Source organism: Labeo rohita, chromosome 7, assembly GCF_022985175.1.
Source record: "Labeo rohita strain BAU-BD-2019 chromosome 7, IGBB_LRoh.1.0, whole genome shotgun sequence".
Classification (NCBI taxonomy): domain Eukaryota; kingdom Metazoa; phylum Chordata; class Actinopteri; order Cypriniformes; family Cyprinidae; genus Labeo; species Labeo rohita.
The window spans coordinates 44,956,334-44,979,767 of NC_066875.1; the positions used below are offsets into that span (position 1 = coordinate 44,956,334).

Genomic DNA, 23,434 nt, shown 5'->3' on the forward strand with positions numbered 1-23,434 from the left:
TAAGGAGAGATCAAAGACAACCTGTACTAATGAATAAGACCAGAAATATGTATTAAAAATGTTTATTTTTGTTTCATGTTGACTTTCAGGTCTGTGATTCATGTTTGATTTATTTTGCTGTTATCAGAGTTTATCCTTAATGAAACAATGCAATTAATATTCCAAAATATATCTATATATATCTGTATTCTGTTGCATTCTGCATAATATTGTCTAGTTATGTTTCACATGCCTACATTTGTTTCTGAATTCTGTTTTGAAGACAAACGGATGGATGGATGTCATGCAATCAGTTCATGAGGAGGCATTTTATGTATCTTCGGTCAGACGTTTTCCGAATGACACGGCAACTTCTAGCCTGAAAAATGTCATCGTACTGGTACGTCAAAGAGACTGCAGATCCGGGTGGCAGTGCCAGCAGCATGGAGGAGCAAGCTGGTAAGAAAGCTTTACACATTCAAACACATTGTCCAAAAATAATCGTAATAAATAAATACATAAATAAATAATTTGATAAATAAATGTTATTATTATTAATAGTATCAATAAATTATTATTTTCATTATTAAATAACTATTAAATATTTAAAGTATTCAAAATTAATATTATTTCTTTTAAATTATATTATTTACAAATAATTAAAAACAAAACAAAATATTTTTAATTGTATTATTTTAATTTATTGTTATTATTATTATTATTATTTTATTGTATTTTTTTAAACCTTTTTTTAAACCTTTACAAATAATTAAAAACAAAAACAAATATTTTTTTAAATCTTTTTTCTGATTGGTCATTATGCTCACATGCTTAACTGCAAAAACATGTTGCAGATAGAAACCTTTGATGCTTATTACAGAGCGCTTATACAAATACACACGGGAGCATTGTTTCGCATTGTTTTGGTTTACACAGCTGCAAAGTGATGAACTTGGGAACAGCAGCGTATCAAGTACCAAAATGAGCAAAATCATGCTATTCAGGGTTTGTCTTAAAGTCTTAATTCACCTTTTTACAAATTAGGGCCTTAACAGATCTTAAATCAGAAAGTCTTCAATTCATAAAGTCATGGCATTAAATGTTGCATGCACTGCAAATAATGAAAATCGTTCTTAGTTTTTTTGCCTTATTTTTTTAATGCAAGCATCTAAACATCCTTAAATCTTGATAGTTTTGCTTGAGATGCTAAATAAAGATAGTTAAAGACTTGACAAAATGAAGTGAGTTTATTCTCAAAACAGTAACAAATATGTCAGTGATGTGTGAACTTGTTTGCGCTTTAATTTAAAGTAGATTTTTCTGAGCCCATTGACAGACATATGTTCTTGTTTAAATGCATATTATTCTATTCAAGTTATTTCCAAATAACTTGCACGCAACCCTATTTAGCAGTTTTTTTTTCTTTGCATATCACATTTGGCGCTTTATTCAGTGTTCGTTTTGGACCCTGTTTGGCAGTAATCTACATGCAATGCGTGCAATGCAACTGTGAGCTTCAAACGTAAATTTTTTGATATCTCAAGACAGATTCACAGCAGATCCTTTAAATAAACCCTAAAATCAGTGACTTTTTTTTTTCTCAGCGACGGCATAAAGTCGGAGAAACTTCCTCATTGTTTTTCAAAACGGCATGTTGGCAGTGCATGGTGTAGTTTGTTAAATCAGTCATTTTGCATAACCACTATGAAGGTTAATATTTCCCTCTGAGAGAAATGCCAGTCCAGCAGCTTTACTGTGTCATGTGAGAGTGTGGTATTGTGGCACTGAGAGAGATATAAAATAGGCCTGGTCTACAATATAAGAAGTAGCGTGTATAAAAGTTTTGGTTTTAGTTGTTCTTTTCACCCCTCTGAAACCGGAGACACCATCTGTAGTGCAGTTATGGTTCGAGGAACTTCACAGTCTGAACTGTATATATAGAAATATGAAGTGAAACTCAGCCGGTCTTCAAATAGGTGTTTATAGCAGCAAACGTCACTTCCTGTCACAAATACTCAAGTTTGAATGTGAATATGAGTGCTATGTGCTAGCATCATAATCTTAGCCTCAGCTCTTAACCTTTATAAACATGCAGCTACTGATTAATATAGGCATGACCACAGATTCATATAGTGGATTATGCTAGATCTCATTTATTACAAATAGCTACTAATATAAAATTTTAAATTGGCTAAAACAGCCTCTAAATGTGGACACACTTGACTGAATTCATTTCTCTCAGACTTAAAAACACATTCATCTAAAGGTTTCTGCTAAAATGTTCAAAACTAGTTTTATAGACAAATGTATTGTGGATTTGCTATGCAGTTTTTTAGTTAACTACATTAACTAATTCTTTTTTTTTTGATGAGTGAATGAATGAATGAATGAATGAATGAATATTTGTTTATGTTAAATGTTGAAAATGATTATAATAAAGAATGAGTAGGTCTCTAAATTCCACCTACTGTATATAGCTCCTATATAGCTGGAAATAAACTTTTTAATATAAATAAACAAAAACATATTTTATTTAGTTATTTATTTGTTTGTTTATTTAGCTATTTATTGAATATTTAGAGACGTTTATTTATTTTAATTTATATTTTGTTTTAATATTTTACAGATGTATTTTGTATTTGCTTTAGCTGTTTTTATCACTAAATATATCCATTTGTGTTATTTTATAGTTGTGATAAATTAATTTATTAATATATGTAATGTTATTTATTAATGTTTTTGTTATTAAGTATATAGAGACATTTATTTTTATTTTTCTATTTTATGTTGAATATTGAAAATAGTAATAATAAATAATAAAGAATGAGTATATCTCCAAACAGTTGACTCCTATGTATCGGTGGTAGGAAACTTCATATATTAATAAATTATTAATAGATATTTATAAATAAACACATTAAATAATATATATTTAAAAACATATAATAAATAAATGTTTTTTTTTTTTATTGAATGAATAAATGAATGAATTAATGAATTAATTTATATAAAATATAACACATTTATATCCTATATTGCTCCTATATAGCTGGCAAGAAACTTTCTAAATAAATAAATGTATTTTGTATTTATTTATTCATTGAATATCTAGAGGCATTTATTTATTTTTATGTTTCTATTTTTATGTGGAATGACAAAAATAGTAATAATAAATAAGAAAACCTCATAAATTAATAAATAAAAAAAATTCTGAATAAACACATTACTTAACATATTTATAAACATATAATAAATAAATGTTTTTTTTTTTTTGTTATTTTTGATTGATTGAATGAATTGAAATACATTTATAGCATATATTGAATATCTCGAGGCATTTATTTATTTAAATTTTTCTATTTTTATGAGGAATGACAAAAATAGTAATAATAAATAATAAAATCTCATATATTAATAAATTAAAAAGAAATAAATGAATATATATATATATATATATATATATATATATATATATATATATATATATATTCATTTTAATATTTTATTTATTTATTTTTATTCATAAATCAAATTATTACATGTATTCTAAAAAAAAGTATATACTTTTTATATTATATATAAAATAGTTCCTATATAGCTGGCAAGAAACTTTCTATATAAATAAATGTATTTTTATGTATTTTTTATTTATTTATTGAATATCTAGATGCATTTATTTGTTTTAATTTATGTTTTATTTTGATATTTCTATATGTTGAAGATTGAAAGTGATAATAATAAATGGGGTAACTATTTATATATATTTTTGGCAGCATCAAATAAAATTATATTGTGGTAGATATTTAACAGTAGCACATATTAAAAGGAAAATTAAAAGTGTGACAAAATATTGCCCACAATACGAATCGCTTTGTGCTAATCGTTATCCTGAGAAACAAGTTCAACTGGGTGTCTCTTAACTCAGCAATATTAATCTATGACCCACCCTTATAGATGTCATACACAGGGAGTTTCTTAGTTGCACTCCTTAGCATTTTTCTGGAAAACCGATGAAGTAAGCATCCCACAAAAAAACAGTCAATATCCCCCAGAGGTGAAACCTCATGTCGTAGGTGTTGGGTTTCCTCTTTTCCGCCGGCTCAGCATCAGCAACACCGTTGCCATTAGCAACCGTGAGTTCGCGTGCGTCCGTCGGTGTGTGTTAGAGCTGCTCGGCTCATGTCTGAGTCCCGTCACGTCTGTATGTGTGTGATTGAGTGTGTCGTCTGGTCTCGTGTGACAGAAACACACGCTGCAGAAAGAGGCCAGTGTGCTAATCTGGCTTAGAGCGGCTTGAGCTGTAGCTGCAAACGCAATCTGAGGTCCTCTAGGGAGGGACAGAGACACAGCGGCCGGCCGGGGAGGGTTGGGTTTCAGTCTTTAATGTGTTTGCAGTGTAAGATAACCTTGCCATTAAGGACAACACACAGGGAGGAGACGGGAGTCTCGTTGCGTGAAGCATCTTTTCGCTCTATAGGCACAGAGTCGGGTTAATGCTCACAGGTACTGGACGTATATCGAGCCTCTGGACTACTGACGGACGGTAATGAGATGATTGCCGGATTGATCCGGGCAGAATGATAAGGTACGTCTTGTTTTTTTTAGCCATTCAGGTCAGTATTCAGAGTAAAAATTGGTCTTAGGAAGTCAACGTGTTGATGAACGATTCATTGTCGCGTTATGCTTTCAAACTTGTGAGAGAAATTGTTTTAACAAGAAAGTCATTTATTTTTTGTTTCTTATTGTCTGTTATCATCCTCAGACTTTCTTTGTTGGCGTCACTCGCATTGTCTGATTTGCAACGTGGTTTGGATGGTCTGCTTGTTTTTGTCTTCGTAAAAATTATTCGTTTTAAACTCAGATTTTAGTGTCTTCTCAAAAATTTCTGTATTTTAAGGGGATTTAAGGTGATCAAATAAGATCTTTTAACACAGGAGAAAGAATGAAAAAGTGAAATATAGATGTCTATGATCTAATCAGCTGATGTTGAGTAAGTGTTAGCGTGTTAGCTCATTTATATGTTAATGGGTGTTAAAGTGGTTTGCATTGTGCCGCATTTAGAGCTGGGTTATGTAGCTGAAATCTTAATATTGTTCAGACTTCAAGTACATTTACTATATTATGTCTCCATATTTGTGTATTTTATCAAATCATTAAGATTTGAAATTGATTCATTGGAACTGAAAGTTCGAACTGAATCACATTAAAAGAATAGTTCACCTCAAAATGGAAATTACCTTAAAATTTACTCACCCTTAGGCCATTTGAGATGTAGATGAGTTTGTTTCTTAATCAGAACAGATTTGGAGGAATTTAGCATTACTTCACTTACTCACCAATGGATCCTCTGCAGTGAATGGGTGCCGTCAGAATGTAAAACTACATAGAAATATAAAAAAAGAGTAAAAATAACTCAAAAAATGCTAAAACTAAAAAGAGTTAATGATATTGTTACTCCAATAAATAAAACACACAAATATTGGTTTATAATGTCCAAAAAATGTAGTAATTAGCTGTTTTTATCACTGCTATTTTTTTATCTATACTTTTCAGCTCAAATAAAATAAAAATATAACAAAAATAAAAATGTTACCATTAGCTGAAGTACTAAAATTACAGAAAAAAGCTGAAATTTAAAACTAAAAAGAAATTATTAAAATATTTTTTATAAATAAAAAAGTAAAAATAACAAAAAAAAAATGCTAAAAATAAAATTCTAATGAAAACAGAAAATATAAAAATAAACTAATTTTACAGTTATAGAGTTAATTATGTTTAGTCCAATAAATAAACACACAAATATTGGTTTATAATGCCCATGTTAAACTTACTAATTAGCTATTTTTATCTATACCTTTCAGCTAAAATAAAAAATAAATATTACAGAAATAAAAGTGTTGCCTTTAGATCAAGTACTAAAAGTAAAAAAAAAAATCAGACATTTAAAACTAACAAGAAATAACACAAAATTACTCAAATTCAAATTAAAACAGAAAATATTAAAACAAAACCCTAATTTTACAGTTACAGAGTTAACGATATGGTTACTCCAATAAATAAACTTTAGTTGAAGTACTAAAATTACTGAAAAAAAAACAAATGCAAATAAAACATATGTAAATAAAACATGTAAATAAATAAATGTATTTATATAAATGAATAAAAGTTACAAAAAATTGCTGAAAATGCTAAAACTAAAATTCAAATAACAACAGAAGATGTAAAAAAAAAAAAAAAAAAAAATGAATAGCAAATTTCATAGTTGCAGAGTTAATGATATGGTTAATAAATAAACGCACAAATATTGGTTTATAATGTCCATTTTAAATTTAGTAATCGGCTGTTTTTATTACTGCTTTTTTATCTACACTTTTCAGCTAAAATGTAAATATTACAGAAATAAAAATGTTGGATTAGTTGAAGTACTAAAATTACTTAAAAAATCAGAGATGTAAAACTCAATATAAAAATTTAAAAAAAGAATAAAAACAACAAAAAAGTGCTTAAATTGCTAAAACTAAAATTCTAATGAAAACAGAAAATATAAAATTAAATGCTAATTTTTACAGTTACAGAGTTAATGATATGGTTGCTCATATAAATAAACGCACAAACATTAGTTTATAATGTCCATGTTAAATTTAGTAATTAGCTGTTTTTATTACTGCTTTTTGTCTATACTTTTCAGCTAAAATAAAATCTAAATATTACAGAAATAAAAGTGTTGCTGGTAGCCATTGACTTGCATAGTACATCAGTGGATACCAGCAACTGTTTAAATGAGTAAATGAATAATTTTTGGATGAACTGTCATGGTAAGGAGCATTCACACTGACAGTGACAGAAGTTATTCCTTTTAATAGAAAGCTGGTGATCTGAATCAACTCAAGCCACTTTGGTGAGGTTTAGGAGCATCATAAAACCTGTGTAGTTTTCCAGCCCTCTAGGTTTCAGAGCAGAGCTATTGTCTCGGCTTTAGTTTTTTCCCCCCAGGTTGATTTGGTCTGGGTGGGCCATGAGCTCAGTCTGTATTGATGCAGGCTGGATGTCTTCTAATGGTTACCCTCCCTCAGGCTTTCTCCAGTCGCTCATCAGAAAAATGTTCTCAATTATTCATATAAGCCTCTTCTATTAAAGCGCACTGCCATACCGGCACTTACCCACAACTCCGGCTCCTTTACATCGAAGCAGACCTGCTGTTAATGGAGCAGCGTCTGCCGACGGCCACATTTACCAGAGAAATGTTAAAGGGCTGGATGGAGTAATGTGAATAATAGGAGGGAGTGATTGATTTGACCTTCACTGCCCTCTTGGATGGATATCATAACACTCCCGCACACCGTAATCTGGCCGCTGATCTACACAGAGCAATAGCAACTCATAATGTGCTCTTTAAATTTTCACATAGACTCTTAAAAGTGTACTTTACCCCAAAATGAAAATTCCCTCTCAATTACTCACCATCATATCACAATACGTAATAACACCATAAAACCACAATTAAAGACTGCACTATAATTACAAGCTTCTGAAGTCACATGATTACATATCTATCTATCTTTCTATCTTTCTATCTTTTTCTATCTATCTATCTATCTATCTATCTATCTATCTATCTATCTCTCTCTCCATCTGTCTATCTGTCTGTCTGTCTGTCTGTCTGTCTAGTTGAACTATTGAAGTTTTTAGATTTTTTTTAACTTAAACCTAAAAAAATTGAAAAATTACAAATTGAAATGTTGCCTTTGCAAATAACTGAAATAAAATAATCTGAAATTAACAATAAATAGAAACATAAAAAACATTAAAATGACTGAAACTTAAACTTAAATTTAAAACGGAAAACATCATATAAAAGATCATTCAAAATATGAATACATAGTTAGTACACAATAGTAAAATAATCTATTTGTTGATCTGTTAGAATTATGCTTGTTGTTTTACTAATATTTAGCTGTATTTTTAGCTGTATTTGTTTGTTTATTTATTTATGCAACAGAGATATTTTTAGCTTTTGGATGTAGTCATTTTTATTTAAAAATGAATAAGAAAATAAGAAAAAGACCAAACCTAACAGCTAAAAATCTTGCTGTTGCTTAAAAAATAAATGATTGAATAAATAAATGTTTATATGTGTGTGTATATATATGTGTGTGTGTATATATATATATATATATATATATATATATTTTTTTTTTTTTTTTTTTCTTATTTATTTATTTTTTGTTTTTAAGTTGTTTTAATCACCCTTTTGCCTTCGCTAATTCATTTTAATTTCATTTTCAGTTTAATTTTTTGTCATGCAGTGTGATAAACTAATTTTTCAAAGTATAAATATCACATTTAGTCTGCAAAATGCTATGAAGCGACAAAGCTGCATACATAGTGACTAAAAAATGAATGACGAAAATGAATGATCAAAATGACATAAAATAGTTTTAGATTTTTGCATTCATTTTTGTATTTATGCAACATCGAGATTTTTAGCTTTTAAGTTTAGTCATTTTTATTTTAAAATGAATAAAAAAATAAAATAAAAATGACTAAACCTAATGTTGTTGTTGCTTAAAAAAATAAAAGAATGAATGAATAAATAAATAATATACATATTGTTTTCATTTTCACTAGATCATTTAAATTTCATTTTTTGGTCTTGCAGTCTGATAAATTAATTTTTCAAAATACAAATATTACATTTAGTCTGTAAAATGGTACAAAGAAACAAAACTGCATGCATAAAAACCATATATCAAAATACCACATAAAATAGTTCTAGATTTTTGCATGACACACCACAGAGCATGGCAACTTACAGTAAATTACAGTACCAGCAAACATGCCTTTTTTATTTTAAGTGTTCTGTGTCCGGATTGTGTGTGTTTTCCTTTAGACATATTGGGATCTGCAGCGTTTTATATTACTTCATGCATGCGTGTATGAGTATCATTATCCATTCAGTCTCCCCAGATCTCACTCCCACCCCTGAGTAGGTGCTCTTTACATCAAAGGTGAACACGGAAAAGCGCAGCTCCGCAAATACACACGCACCAGTCCAGGGGGGAAAGGCATGTGAATTCTTTATGAGGCTGACCTGATTCCCGGCTGCTCCCTCGCCTGTTGTATCTGGGGCTCATTTCCCATCACGTCGCCCTTGCTTTTAGCAGGAGGCTTCTTCTCTTATACTGAATATTTTGTTTGTTTGTGGTGGCTATGCCCCATTTGCAGGCGTTCCGGAGATGGGAGCCAAGCAGTCGGCGGTTGGCAGCGTTCCCTTGAGTCATTCGCCCACTCTGAAGAACATCCAAGAGGCCTATACGGACGGCGAGGACCAGAGGGCACGCGAGCTAATCCGGCTTTCCTGCGAGAATAATGGCGTAGGGGCACCGGATGGGGTGAGTTTGATCATTGCTCACTTTATACTCTCATTTATGACTTCACATAAGCACTGAATGGAAGCGGGTATATTGTGCATGCAGTTCACCTGCTGAAGGACCAGCATATGTTGTGTTTTGGAAGCTGCTATGGTGGTTTGGCACCAGACGGGCTTTATATGGCATCATTAAAACAACATTTCTCAAGCCTGTCCAGATATGCTTGAGCATAATGGCCGGGTGGGCGTATCATGCCGACTTGGGATTGAAATGCGTAGGCAGCATTGAAACATTATGCAGCTTTCTAAGATATCTTGTTTTGGCTGAATTCTAAGAGGCGACAGTCCTATGATGTGTTACTACAAGCTCTGTGGGGGGGGGAAAAATATTCTAAATGTATTATGATCTATGCAATATTGAAAGTATTGCTGAATAGTTAAATGGAAGTTGCTGCTTATGTACCCTAGTAAAAAAGTAATAGATTTAAAATGCATTTATTTTATACTAAGTATAGTTCAAGTCTATTAACATATTTACTTACTGATAAAAATTGTTATTAAAGTTTATTTTGGAGTACTACTTGTGCACATTTCTTAAAAGGGTCATCGGATGCTAAGTTCACTTTTACATGTTGTTTGAACATTAATGTGTGTTGACAGTGCATGTACAAATCTACCCTATAATGATAAAAATCCATGCAGTGGTTTTTAATTAATCTGTAAAAATAATATCCCCTTTTTCAACTCGAGTCATTCTCAGATGCCTGTCATTGTGGTGTCACACCCACAGAGGCCGCTCCCACAATAGTTGATTGACATGAGCGTTTTACCTCAGATCAGCTGTAACAGTCCGCCCTCTTTGTTTCCGAAGCCGGAGCAGGGATGTAAGTTAGACAAGAATATCTCCGATTGAGTGATTGAGGTGTTGTGTTGCTGTATGTAATAATGAACATAGTGGTCGTCATTTACTCCTGACATCTGAGCCGCTGAAGATGCAGTAGATTACGTTTGTTTGTGAAGGGAATGCGCCTCCCGATCTACATATATCCGTCTATGTTCGCGCAAATCATTCATGATCCAGCTTCGCTTACAGCCGATGTGAGTATAAGGGTTTTTTTAATGAATTTTTGTGATCACCTTTCCTAATAATGTGCTAGTTAGCAAGTTTAGCAGCAAAACATGGCTAAATGCGGCTAAAGTAAACAGGCTCATCACTCCACAGAGAGAAGAGAAGGGCGGGGCGAGCAGAGCTCATTTGCATTTAAAGCAGCCTCGACCAGAATGAGAGGATTTGCAGAGCTTATTTTGGCATTGTAAAAAGGGTGTTTTTTTTTTACACAACCATTGAGAATTTTTAAAAAAGTATAATATAGACTTTTCATTAAGACCCTAAAGAATCATATCAACTTGTGGAAAATGGGCATCCGATGACCCCTTTAATATTAAGCCTAAAAAGTGTTATTTATTCTCAGTATTGATGATTTAAATAATATCGGCCTTTAAATGCAAAATATTTAAAGTGTATCTAAAGTATACTTGCAATACTTCCACTTTAGCACAATATCATATATATACTTATAACAATAAATATACTTCAGTATATCTTTAGTTGGACTTCAGCACTACTTCCGCACAATTAAAGTACTTCCAATTAAACAGATTTTAAATATACCAGCTTAGTACACCAAAAATACAACTGCAGGGTGTTTTTATTTAGTATGTAATATGTAAATGTGTTTGTAGTATGTTTAGTATGAAATAAATGTATTTTAAATATATTTTAGTATTTATTTTTTATAGCAATATTTTGCAGTATTGTGCATTGGTATCCGCTGTTTTTATATATTTAGTAAAGTTATAAGTTATTATAGGTAAAGTTGCAGCAACCAAAGACTGGTTATGTTCAGTGATTTTAACTGAACCACCATCAACAGAGCCATCGTGTTTTCTTTATGTTCAGTAGGCTATTTCGCAGAGCAAGCTCTTGAAGGGTTGCCACGTCCACTTAATGTAAGTGAGGCTTATTAAGCATCTTTGGGCTTGTTTTTGGGGCTCAGCTGGGAGTTAATTAGGTGCAGTAGGCAGGTGCAGGTTGCAATATTTCAGTATGTGGCTTATTTCCAATATAACTTGTTTGGGTTGAAATTTATTATAGGCTTGTTGTAGCAAGATCTGGCAACACAAATTAGTGAAGATGTACTTCATTCCCTGTGATTTCTTGTGGCACACACATACACAAGAGGGACACAACCCTGATACACTTTTAAATGCATCTTTAACAACTAGCTGTTAAGTTCAGCTTCTGTATATGCTGTGTAGAATTTCAGTAAATGCGGTTGTCACTACCTTAATCAATTCAGTTGAATGCAGTTGTGACTCCCATAAATTACAGAACTGTGTGTGTAGAGAACAGGATTAAGCATTAAAAGGTGAACTGACAGCTGAATGTAGCTACAGTGTGTACATGGCCAGTAAGTAGTCCACTAACAGTGTTGCCAGCAGTGTTGCCAAATAAAAAAAGATCCGAATTTTAATAGTAAAAGGCTGTGGAAAAAAACAAAACAAAAAAAAAAAAAAAACAAACTGTAACTTGGTTAACAGTAAGTTTCCTATAATAGATTAAATAATGTTATTTAGTAAATTTACAGTTTTTGAAGTAAAAAACAAGAATTCAACTTAGAATTTACAGTGGAAAACATACATAGATAGTCCCAGAAGTCCCTGTTTTACACACGTTACATTCGTTTTTTTAATGAACAGTGTCTTGGTTTTTATCAGTTATGTATATTTTAGTGTTTTATGTTACATCATAATGTTTATTGCATTGTTTTAGTGTCACGTGTTGCCATGATAGTGTGTTTGACGCTGTGCACCTTTCATATATTAGTATTTACCTTGTGCTTAGAAAAGTTATTTTTGATCAGCTTTGATTTATCATGTGACTTTTACTTTAGCATGTGTGTTTTTCAATTTATTATAAGGTAAAAACAGATGTTTCGGTTTATTAACTTGTTATTATTATTATTATTTTTTTTTTTTACATGTAATTTTAATCTGTACAGTTTTAATGTTACTACCATATTTGTGACACTGGACCACAAAACCAGTCATAAGGGTCATTTTTTTTTTTTATTGAAATTTATTCATCATCTGAAAGCTATATAAATAAGCTTTCCACTGACGTATGGGATAGGATAGGACAATATTTGGCTGAGATACAACTATTTAAAAATCTGGAATCTGAGGAATCATCTTAAAAGTTCTTAAAAATCTGTAATCATCTTTAAAGTTGTCCAAAATTAAGTTCTTATCAATGCATATTACTAATCAAAAATTAAGTTTTGATATATTTACGGTAGGAAATTTACAAAATGTCTTCTTGGAACATGATCTTTACTTAATATCCTAATGATTTTTGGCATAAAAGAAAAGTTGATCATTTTGACCCATACAGGGTATTGTTGGCTATTGCTACGAATATACCTGTGCAATTTAAGACTGTTTTTTTGTAGTCCAGGGTCACATTTTTTACGCTAAAGTTCTGAAAAAAGAAAGTTCATTTTTCACTGTAAATTTCACATAGGATTGCTTGTAAGTTATGGATGGTTGCCAGGTTGGTGCTTTATTGTAAACAAGCATCTATGCGTTTAAGGGCGGGACAAACCAAGCTGATGTTTGTCGGACTAGTTTTTCAATGCATGTCAGCGGCAGTTTGCCTAATTCAGTATATCGGTAAGCGTGAGAACTGAGAATTGTACGTTGAGATTAGCAAACGAGTCAGTGCACCAGAATTAAACAGAAAGTGATAAAAACAAGCAAGTCAAGACAGCACAGACAGAAGGCTGTTCTAATGTTAGGTTATCTTACTCGGGCGTTCATAACAACATGAGCCGCTTGAAATGAGGAAAGTTATCAACAAAAAAAATCTCATACACTACCAGTCAAAGGTTTTTGGACCGTAAGATTTTTAATGCTTTAAAGTAATATTTAAAGTCTCTTCTGCTCACAAAGCCTGGTTTTTTTTGATCCAAAATACAGCAAAAGATAAAAATATTGTGAAATATTTATACTGTTTAAAATAGCTGTTTTCTATTTGAATATATTTTAAAGTGTAATTTATTTCTGTGATCAAATCTGAATTTTCAGCATCATTACTCCAGTCTTCAGTGTCACATGATCCTTCAGAAATCATTCTAATATGCTGATTTGTTGTTCAAGAAACGTTTCTGAACACATTTTTACCGCTTTTTTCGTAATTTCACTCAAATAAATGCAGGCTTGATGAGCAGAAGAGACTTCTTTAAAAAAACATCATAAATCTTCAAAATCAAAAACTTTTGTATATCCCTGTTTCGGTTTCTTCTTTTAAATGACGAATATAGACTATTGATAGGTGCTTACATACACAGTTAATTCCTCTCATTCAGCTACAGAATGCACATGCTAGTTTCCTTTTTGGTCAACACTATCATGGCAACACACATTACACTAAAACAATGCAATAAACATTATGATGTAACATAAAACACTAAAATATACATAACTGATAAAAACCGAGACACTGTTCATTAAAAAACAAACATAACGTGTGTAAAACAGGGACTTCTGGGACTATCTATGAATGTTTTCCACTGTAAATTCTAAGATGAATTCTTGTTTTTTACTTCAAAAACTGTACATTTACTAAATAACATTATTCAATCTATTATATGAGACTTACTGTTAACCAATTCCACAGCCTTTTACTATCAAAATCATAGATTTGGTGATACATTAAACTAGTAAAATGTTTTAAGGGGATAGTTTAAAGTTTAAAGTTTAAAGGGGATATTTTTTCTTTTTTGAAGAATGCAGGTAACCAAAAAGTTGCTGGCAGCTATTGACTTTCATAGTCTGGAAAAAAAAATACCATACTACGGAAGTCAATGGAAACCATTAAACTGTTTGTCTCCAACGTTCTTTAAAATATTATCTTCTGTGTTTAACATAAGAAAGTAACTCATACAGGTTTTAAACAACTTGATGATGAGTACATGATGACCTAATTCTCATTTTTGAGTGAGCTGTTGCTTGTGAGGTTTTAAATGTTTAACTCCAAGTATAAGCAATAGTGAAGTATCCGGCGTGGCTTAGTGAGGAGAAACGTGCACTAAAAACCTGCTTGTGAAACCCTTGATACTTCACACATATGCACAATACGCTACTAAAGGGGAGGCAGAGCCTGTTAACTAAATACTAAATATCACAGTTTTTTTCACACTTGCTTCTTCCAGCTTTCAGCTCGATGTTCAATGTGTGAAAAATACAGTGCGCACACTAATAATGTGCTTTCAAAACAGTAGAAACCTGTTATTGACCTGCCAAAGACTCAAAACACTACAGTAGCTTGTGTTTACAGTCTGTGATGCTGAGGTGGTTTTCTGATGTGTTTTTAATGTTAAAACATGTTTTGACATGTAAATCTACTTTAGTAGTCTCTATTGACGTAACGATGAAAATATACGGCAACAAAACTGTATGAATCCAGAGGTGAAGTGTATCAGTTTTTCTAAGTTACAATACTTCCTCCTATCACAGCGTAATATGCACAAACATAAACAATTTGCATGTTTATTTCCCTGTTGTATAAACACTGAGACATTGATCTGTTTGTTTGAACCACCTGACTGTGTTATGTTTTGGCTCTACCAATGGCGTGAGTTAGAGGCGGGACTATCTGTTTATCTGACCAATGGCAGACAAGGGGAGTGTTTTAGAAACTCATTTGGACAGCTTATTAGAATATTTTCTGAAGAATCATGTGACACTAAATACTGGAGTAATGATGCTGAAAATTCAGAGGAATAAATTAAAATGTAAAATATATTCATATACAAAGCTGCTTTTTAAGCTGTGTTTTTGATCAAATAAATGCAGCTTTGAGCATAAGCAGCTTCTTTCAAAACAAACCACTAGTCTGTGATTACAAAAGCAAGGCAGAAAGGTTAATTATGAGGCGTGTTTGTTTCTTGAAAGGCTTTGTTCGCAGTAAAGTGATTACAGATGACATGACAGCGTGCGGTCAGTGAGCGTGCAGTCATATTCCTCTGTAAGTACTGTTACAGGTCTCTAATGAGGTCACAAGTGATTGATGATGTGACTGTAATGGCTCCTAACCGGCCATCAGTTAACAAACCCACATCTGATCCTCGGCTTCTGCTTCCACACTCATCGCATTAGTCCCGTTCTATCGCTGCTCAGTGGCCTCTGAGATTAGAAATGTGTGCAAATATTATATTTCAGATGTGTTGGTGTTACTGTAAAACACGTGGGCTATATTGAAATTGAAATGCGTACTGCGTACTGAAAAGTATAAGTTACCTTGCTTTTAAAAAATAGCATGTTTTTTTGTACTGGTTAATTCAGCAGTTGACATGCATTAAAATAGTTATTTACATTTATTAATTTGGCAGACACTTCTGTCCAAAGCAACTTACATATGAGGAATACACAGAACTAAGCTCATCAAATAATGACTTAAAGGGATAGTTCACCCAAAAATGAAAGTTCTGTCATTAATTACTTACCCTTATGTCATTCCAAACCCCCGTAAGGCCTTCATTCATCTTCAGAACACAGATGAAGATATTTTTGATGAAATAGCATTGCTGTCTATGCAGGGTCAGAAAGCTTTCGGATTTCATCAAAAATATTTTAATTTGTGTTCCGAAGTTGAACCCTAACCCTTTAAAATATAAAGAAGATATTAAAATAAATCACACTTGATGTAACTTTATGATGTCTTTTTGATGTATTTAAAGGTTATGTAAATAAAATTGTTAATTTTAGAATTATATTTGTGATTTATTGTATTTTTTTTTTTTTTTTTTTTTTTTTAGGGATGTAATGATATTGTCAATATCGTAATATCGTGATAGCAAAACATGATGTTATCGATATTATTGTGGTTAAATTTGCATTTAAACTTCTTATTATAACAAAAAGGGTCTTTAAAGTTGTGTTTTGGGCCATTATTCTTTGGCACAGCACAATATGGCTTAATCACTTCATCAAATTTGTTTTCACTGTGCGTTTCAAAGCAAAGTTTTCGTTATTTTTCATTATTACACAGAGTACAGTACAGAATAAAAAGTACCGTTGGGTACCCGCATGGCCTAAGTTGTAAACCTAGGGGAAACACTGATATGGCTTATCTTTGAAACTTGCAAGTGGTTGCAACTTAACACAGCCATTTGCTCTAGCGTTACCCTAGATAAATGTGCTTTATTAGCTGCGTATCCAAGTGTTTGTGTGTAGAGAGCGGCAACCGTTAGTGCATGTCCTGCATGAAGGCATGACATCAGCGCGATCACTGGCATTTTTCCTGATAACAGTGGAAACAAAATACAGTGCTATTTTTGCTCGTACAGATAAGAGTAATAGATCATTCAAAATTGTCATAAGTCTGCTTTTATTTGTGTACACGCTTTCTGCCGTCTCTGTCTCTCCAGTGCACTGGAGCGTGGTGGAAAACTCAGTGTATAGGCTAAATACAAATAATCTCTGATAGTGTGATTCATATAAAAGGTGCATTTCTCTCTAAAGGTGCATCCACTGTACTGCAAAGATGATGAGTCAGCATCCACAGGGCTCCAGACAAAAAAAAAATCACTTAAGGAACCTCTGGCTCCTGTAAGAAACAAAATAGGCACCAAATTATGTATTTAAATGCCACAGACTAAATTTCTGTTTTATTTTAAACACTTTTTAGTCATATTGTCATGTTTATGTCTCCCCTCCTTTTCAGCATCAGCTTTTTAATCCATCTTATAGATGTCCTGGGAACTAAGATTCACTTAAACTGGAAATTAAGCATCTCTTTCAACTTGAGAACTATAGTCAGTCGGTCACAAAGAATTGTTTATTACTCAAAATCTGTGCCAATATCATGTGACTATAACTGTCAGCATGACTTGGCCACCGAGTGTAGTTTGGGCCCCTATAAATGTAGTCATACGCCTTGCACACATCCAGTCTGTTTTTCTACATTGGTAACATGCAATTATATAGGAGGTGTTGAATTTTATCTTTAGCTCATTTCTTTCTTTTTTATCATGCAAACAACAGGTCAAGTAAAAATGGCCTATGCAATATAGCACATATATTTAGCAAAATGCTGCTCTTTATAGTTTTTTTTTTCTTGCTGACAAGGACGCCAAATGGTTGTTTCGATGTAAATGATTGTTATGTGGCATTGTTTACAAGCTTTTCAAGTTTTCCACAGTTTGAAATGCTGAATGAGCGATTACATGAGAGATTTCAGTAAGTTGTACTGTGTCTTAAAATATACCTTTTGATGTCCATTCAAGTTTCATACTATAGTAGCAAAGAGAAAGATGTGATAGTTTCACGTCCTTCTTGAACTGAGGTGCTAAAGCGATCACTCGTGATATTTATTGTTTGAATTTTATTTTGCATTTGGCAGAATTGTAAAGCTAATGCTTTGTGTATTAAAAGGCATTTGCAATTATTGGATGACAAGCGTGCTACGAAAAATATGTGACTCTGGACCATGAAACCAGTCATAAATGGCACTGGTATATTTGTAGCAATAGCCAACAATACATTGAATGGCCAAAATTATTTTTGCTTTTATACCAAAAATCATTAGGATATTAAGTAAAGATCTTGTTCCATGAAGATATTTTGTAAATTTACTACCATAAATATTTCCAAACTTAATTTTTGATTAGTAATATGCATTGCTAAGAACTTCATTTGGACAACTTTTAAGGTGATTTTCTCAATATTTAGTTTTTTTTTGCACCCTCAGATTTCAGATTTTCAAATAGTTGTGTCTCGGCCAAATATTGTCCTATCCTAACATAACCATACATCAATGGAAAGCTTATTTATTCGGCTTTCAGCTGATCTCAATCTGTTTTTTTCATATTTTATTAATTGAATTAATATAAATTTGCAATTAGTTGACTAATCGCATGTTTAGTTGACTACTAGTTGACTAGAAAAACATTTAGTAGGGCACATTCCTAATATATTTAATATCTTTGCATTTTACATATTTTTGCATATTTTCTTCTTTATAAAGCTTTAAATAGAACGGCTCAGTAAAAGTTTCAAATATCAGTACTGCTACACTTGTTTGTAAAGCTGCTTTGAAACAGTGTACATTTTGTAAACGCTGTGTAATAGTGACTGTATGATAATAAAAATATGCAGAAATAGCAGTAGAAATAGTCTTGCGCTTACTTCAAACCCTTGATTCACAGACTCTGAGAGATCAGTGGAAAAAAAGGATGGTTTTGGTATCTGAATGCCACAGCGAGTCTGTACAAGAATGAGGAAGTGCATACTCACATTTAAACTCTGGTTTTGAGCTAATGCGACATTCACAACAGCTGTTTTGTCTAAAAGTAAATGTGAATTTGTAAGTGAAAGGCTATCTTTGAAATTTAATGCTAGCATACGCCTCTTAGTAGTGACCTACTACATTTATCTAAATGTACAGTTTGCATTTAGGGTGAAAACAGTATCCCACAATGCAGTGCGCTCGACATGACCTTTCATTTCCAAAATGATGAATGAATGAATGAACCACGTTTGTTGACATCTCTGTGTTGAAGCATAAGTTTGGATTAGTTGTGATAATGATGTCATGTGACCTTAGTATAGCCTACTATGTTTCACTTCAAAACAAAGCAATATTTGTTCAAAAATGTGTTGATATTCCTTTCTCAACATGCAATACATTGATAAAAAGTGACAGTAAAGGCATTTAAAATGTTTCAGTAGATTTTTATTTCAAATAAACTTTCTAATCATCAAGGAATCCTGATTTAAAAAAAAAAAAAAACATAGAAGAAGCACATCAATAAAAAAAATAAGCATGTTTTCATTAGTAATAATAAGAAATGTTTCCAATAAGCGTATCAGCATATTATAATGATTTCTGAAGGATCATATGACACTGAAGACTGGAGTAATGATGCTGAAAATTCAGCTTTATATCACAGGAATAAATTACATTTTAAAATGTATTGAAGTAGAAAACGGTTATTTGAAATTTTAATAATATCTCAGAATTTTACTGTTTCTACTGTATTTGTGATTAAATAAATGCAGCCTTGGTGAGCAGTAGAGACTTTTTAAAAAAAATAAAAAACTCTAATCTATTCATTTAGTGGAATGTGTCATTTGACAAGGTGAATTACTGCCACCTAGTGCTGGTTTTTCTATAACCAGAATCCACTGATTTTTCAGTACTGGGAAAAAAAAAAAGCCTGAAACAAAATTCTTCTTAAAAAGTATTTCCTCCCCTTGTTTTTTGTTACAATGTCAAGTAGAAAACTGTCATGCCATATTTACTGTAAATATTAACAAATCTAGCATCTATTTTAAATAATAAGAATTGATATTACAGTCCATTTTAAACTGATTTAATTGCTTTATTAAAGGCAATCTGTGTGTTTGTGTGTGTGTAGGTGCAGCTCCTGTGTTTGGCGGCTCAGAATGGTGACATAGATGGCGTTCGGTTCTTGCTGCAGGAAGCACGAGTTGCGGTTCCACAGGAGCCCAGCGAAGCAAACCCTGCTGTCTTAGCAGCACATCACGGACATCAGCTGTTGGTCCGAGAGCTGCTGGACTCCATACCACGTAAGCAGAAACCAAATCCGCTGTCCTCAAAGTCAACATATTTACTTTCCTAACAGTATAGTTCACCCAAAAATGAATGAATTTGCTAAAAATCCACTCACCGTCAGGATATTCAAGATGTCGATGAGTTTGTTTCCTCATCAGATTTTGAGAAATGTAGCATTGCATCACTTGCTCACCAGTGGATCCTCTGCAGTGAATGGGTGCCGTCAGAATTAGAGTCCAGACAGCTAATAAAAAACATCACAGTAATCCACAAGTAATCCACACCACATTATTGTGATGTTTTTATCAGCTGTTTAGACTCTCATTCTGACGGCACCCATTCACTACAGAGGATCTGTTGGTGAGCAAGTGATGTAACTCTATGTTTCTTCAAATTCTGATGAAGAAATAAACTCATCTACATCTTGGATGGCCTGAGAGTGAATGCATTTTCAGCAAATTTGCAACTATTCTTAATGCACATTATTCTTCTGTGCCTGTTGTTCCAGACAACAAAAATGATTGTTATTGTCATTTTATATTTTGTATATTATATCTCTTTTTCTTAAGGCCCATGTGTTCGTAAGGATCTGCTGAACTGGATGTTGTCTACAGCGTGTCAGCAGGGTCATCTGGAAGTAGTGAAGCTGCTGGTTCATACGTACAATGCTGACGCTGAGGACTGCGCTGTTCATTCAGGAGAGTTTGCAATCATCACTGGTTTGCCACTGTATGCCGCTGCACAGGCAGGTACTGTAGACTCATCATATACTTGTCATTATTACTTGAAAGAATGTGTGTGTATATATATATATATATATATATATATATATATATATATATATATATATTATTATTATTATTATTATTATTATTATTTTTATTATTTTTTTTTTTTTTTGTTTAAGATAAAATTGCATGAGTTTTAGGAAGGACTAAATAGGAGTTCACATCATTTAGTTTAACTTAAATAAATTTTAACATAAATAAATTGCTATTTATAATGAAAAGTTGTTGTGCAACTTCTTATTTGTCCAACATAATAAAAATGCAATGTTCTATTGTAAGAAGTGGTTGTATTTTAATTGAGTTAAGTTTTAAATAAAGGATTAAATTGGTAGTTTTATGTATTCACTTGATCAGACATTTACTTTTGATAATTAAAATTAGTTTTATTTATTTGCTTATTTTATTTTATCTTATTTTATTTTATATTTAATTTTTTTGTAAAGCTTTTTAGAACTAATTTTAGGAAAACAAGAAAATTGTTAGTTAATGTGAACGTTGAGAAATATGTCTACAACGTTTTTTACAACATCTGCAACGTTTATCTTAATTTAGGTTAATTTTAACAAATACGGTCTTAAAATCAAAAGTTAAAATAATTTAATTTAACAACATTTTTGCATGTTTTCAGTTCTCAGTTGCTGGTTAATGGTCACATGACATGAAAGTAATCAAATAAAATATTATTTTTTTTAAGTCTATATTTTTATATTTTATTATGTGTTTTAATATATATTCATTATATATTAAAATTTTATTTTTTAAATATCTTTTTTAGTGTATTATTTTCATTGTTTTTATTTACTTTTTATTTATTTAATGTTTATTTTTTTAGTTGGATTAACATTAATTTATAAATTGTTTATGTATTTATTTTAATGCTGTCAAATGATTAATCATGATTAATCGCATCCAAAATCAAAGTTTTTGTTTACATAATGTATGTCTGTGTACTGTGTATATTTATTATGTATATATAAATACACATGCATGTATATATTTAAGAAAAAAAATTATGTAATGTTTATATATTAAAAATATTTATGTATAATACCAATTATATAAGTATATATGCTGTATGTGTGTGTATTTATATATACAGAATATACACAGTATACACACATACATTATGTAAAGAAAAAACGTGTTATGGATGTGATTAATCACGATAAGTAGTTTAAGTTTCACTAATTATTTATATAATGTTTATTTATTTATTTACCTTTTATTATTTATTTGTTTGTTTATGTTTGATCAACTCATGAAACCCAGTTTGAGAAACATTGGTCTAGTTTTATTCAATTTATTTTAAAATTATGGATGTCATTTGCTTTTATCTGTAATCAGGCATATGGTACAGCACACTGATTAGAGGAAAATATGTGTAAATGCTCAATGCTTGTTATTTGTTTGGGTTTTTATGTGTCTGGGACTCAGTGAGTCAAGTCAAGCTTTATCATCCTAAACTGTACACTGGGCCTGAAAAGTGAAAGTAGGGGAATTTTGACACAGTGTTTAGGTTTCCCGCTTGGCTCCAACGCACACATGCACTTCCTCCCCGGCCCTCACTTCCTCTTTCAGCGTGGAGGTGTGAAGAAATAAAGTGAAAGTTCTTCCTGCTCTAACTGAAGCTGGTTTTCTCCTCTCAGGAAATAAGGAGATCGCGTGTTTTCTGCTGGACAATGGAGCCGGTTTCTCCTCGTACACGCTGATGGATCACGCAGACTTCAGCAGACAACTTCTCAGACAGCGCCACCTGCAGGACAAAGACGCGCCTGCGGACAGGACGCTGCTGCAGGTGAGAATCATCCCTCTGATTTACTCTAAGATCAGCGCTGGAATCGTGAACAATGCTGCGGCACCATTTTACAGAAGTTTTAGTGTCAGTACTAGTTCCTCTTTATAAATGTATTCGATTTTCCACTCGCACACAGAGTGAGACTTGATACCTGTGCAGAAAGACATATAACATCAAAATTTGAGCATAAGAAAACTTTAGGAGCTGGTTTGCAGTTCCTGTGATGCAAATAATTGGTTTTTAAAACAAAAACTTTAATAAAACTACTTTAAACTGAACTAAATTTATGCAACTGGATTCTCAGTTAATTTAATCTTATAAACACCAGCATGTGTAAAAAAATGATGGTTAAATGTCTAGCCTAGCCACAAGATACTTCACATCCTCTTGAAAAGTTCCTGCTTACAAGTTTGGAATTTTTACACTGACTATTCATTTCTTTACAAATACAAAGATTTTTAGCACTGGTACGACAACATTTTATTTTTTGCATTTTTATTAACTTTTTTTATTTTGTTGGCTAATTTTATTATTCATAAGTAAATGTTTGCACTCTTAAACAGACTGAAAATGTTTTCTCCAATATCATCCAGACTTTTAAATAATAAAAAAATGTTTTTTTGTAGTTACTAGAATTGTTTCTGAATTGCCCATAAACTCACGATAATTTCATATTGATGTGTGAAATATATAAATTAAATTAAATTAAATTAAATTAAATTAAATTATATACTTTTTCAAATAATAATAATAGTAATAATAAAAATAAATGTTTTTGGTATTAAAATTATCTGTCTGAATGGCCTAAATTTGCGTAGATGTAGGATACTATATGTATTATATTATATAATTTTATATTATAT

The 23,434-nt window shown here is 31.7% G+C and overlaps 1 protein-coding gene across 3 annotated transcripts in view; it reads left to right on the forward strand.

Annotated features, from left to right (window-relative positions):
• The window catches only part of lrrk1 (leucine-rich repeat kinase 1), a 105,306-nt gene that overhangs the window by 2,188 nt on the left and 79,684 nt on the right, over positions 1-23,434 (forward strand). Inside the window, exons 2-6 of one of the 3 annotated variants that reach the window (XM_051113596.1) lie at positions 263-438; positions 9,205-9,371; positions 19,831-20,002; positions 20,558-20,737; positions 22,423-22,571. In XM_051113596.1, the coding sequence (XP_050969553.1) occupies positions 366-438; positions 9,205-9,371; positions 19,831-20,002; positions 20,558-20,737; positions 22,423-22,571 (741 nt within the window). In that variant the 5' untranslated portion in view covers positions 263-365. Of the gene's footprint in view, positions 1-262; positions 439-4,132; positions 4,565-9,204; positions 9,372-19,830; positions 20,003-20,557; positions 20,738-22,422; positions 22,572-23,434 lie in introns of those variants that run through there. The other 2 variants (XM_051113597.1, XM_051113598.1) reach the window with 2 other exon arrangements.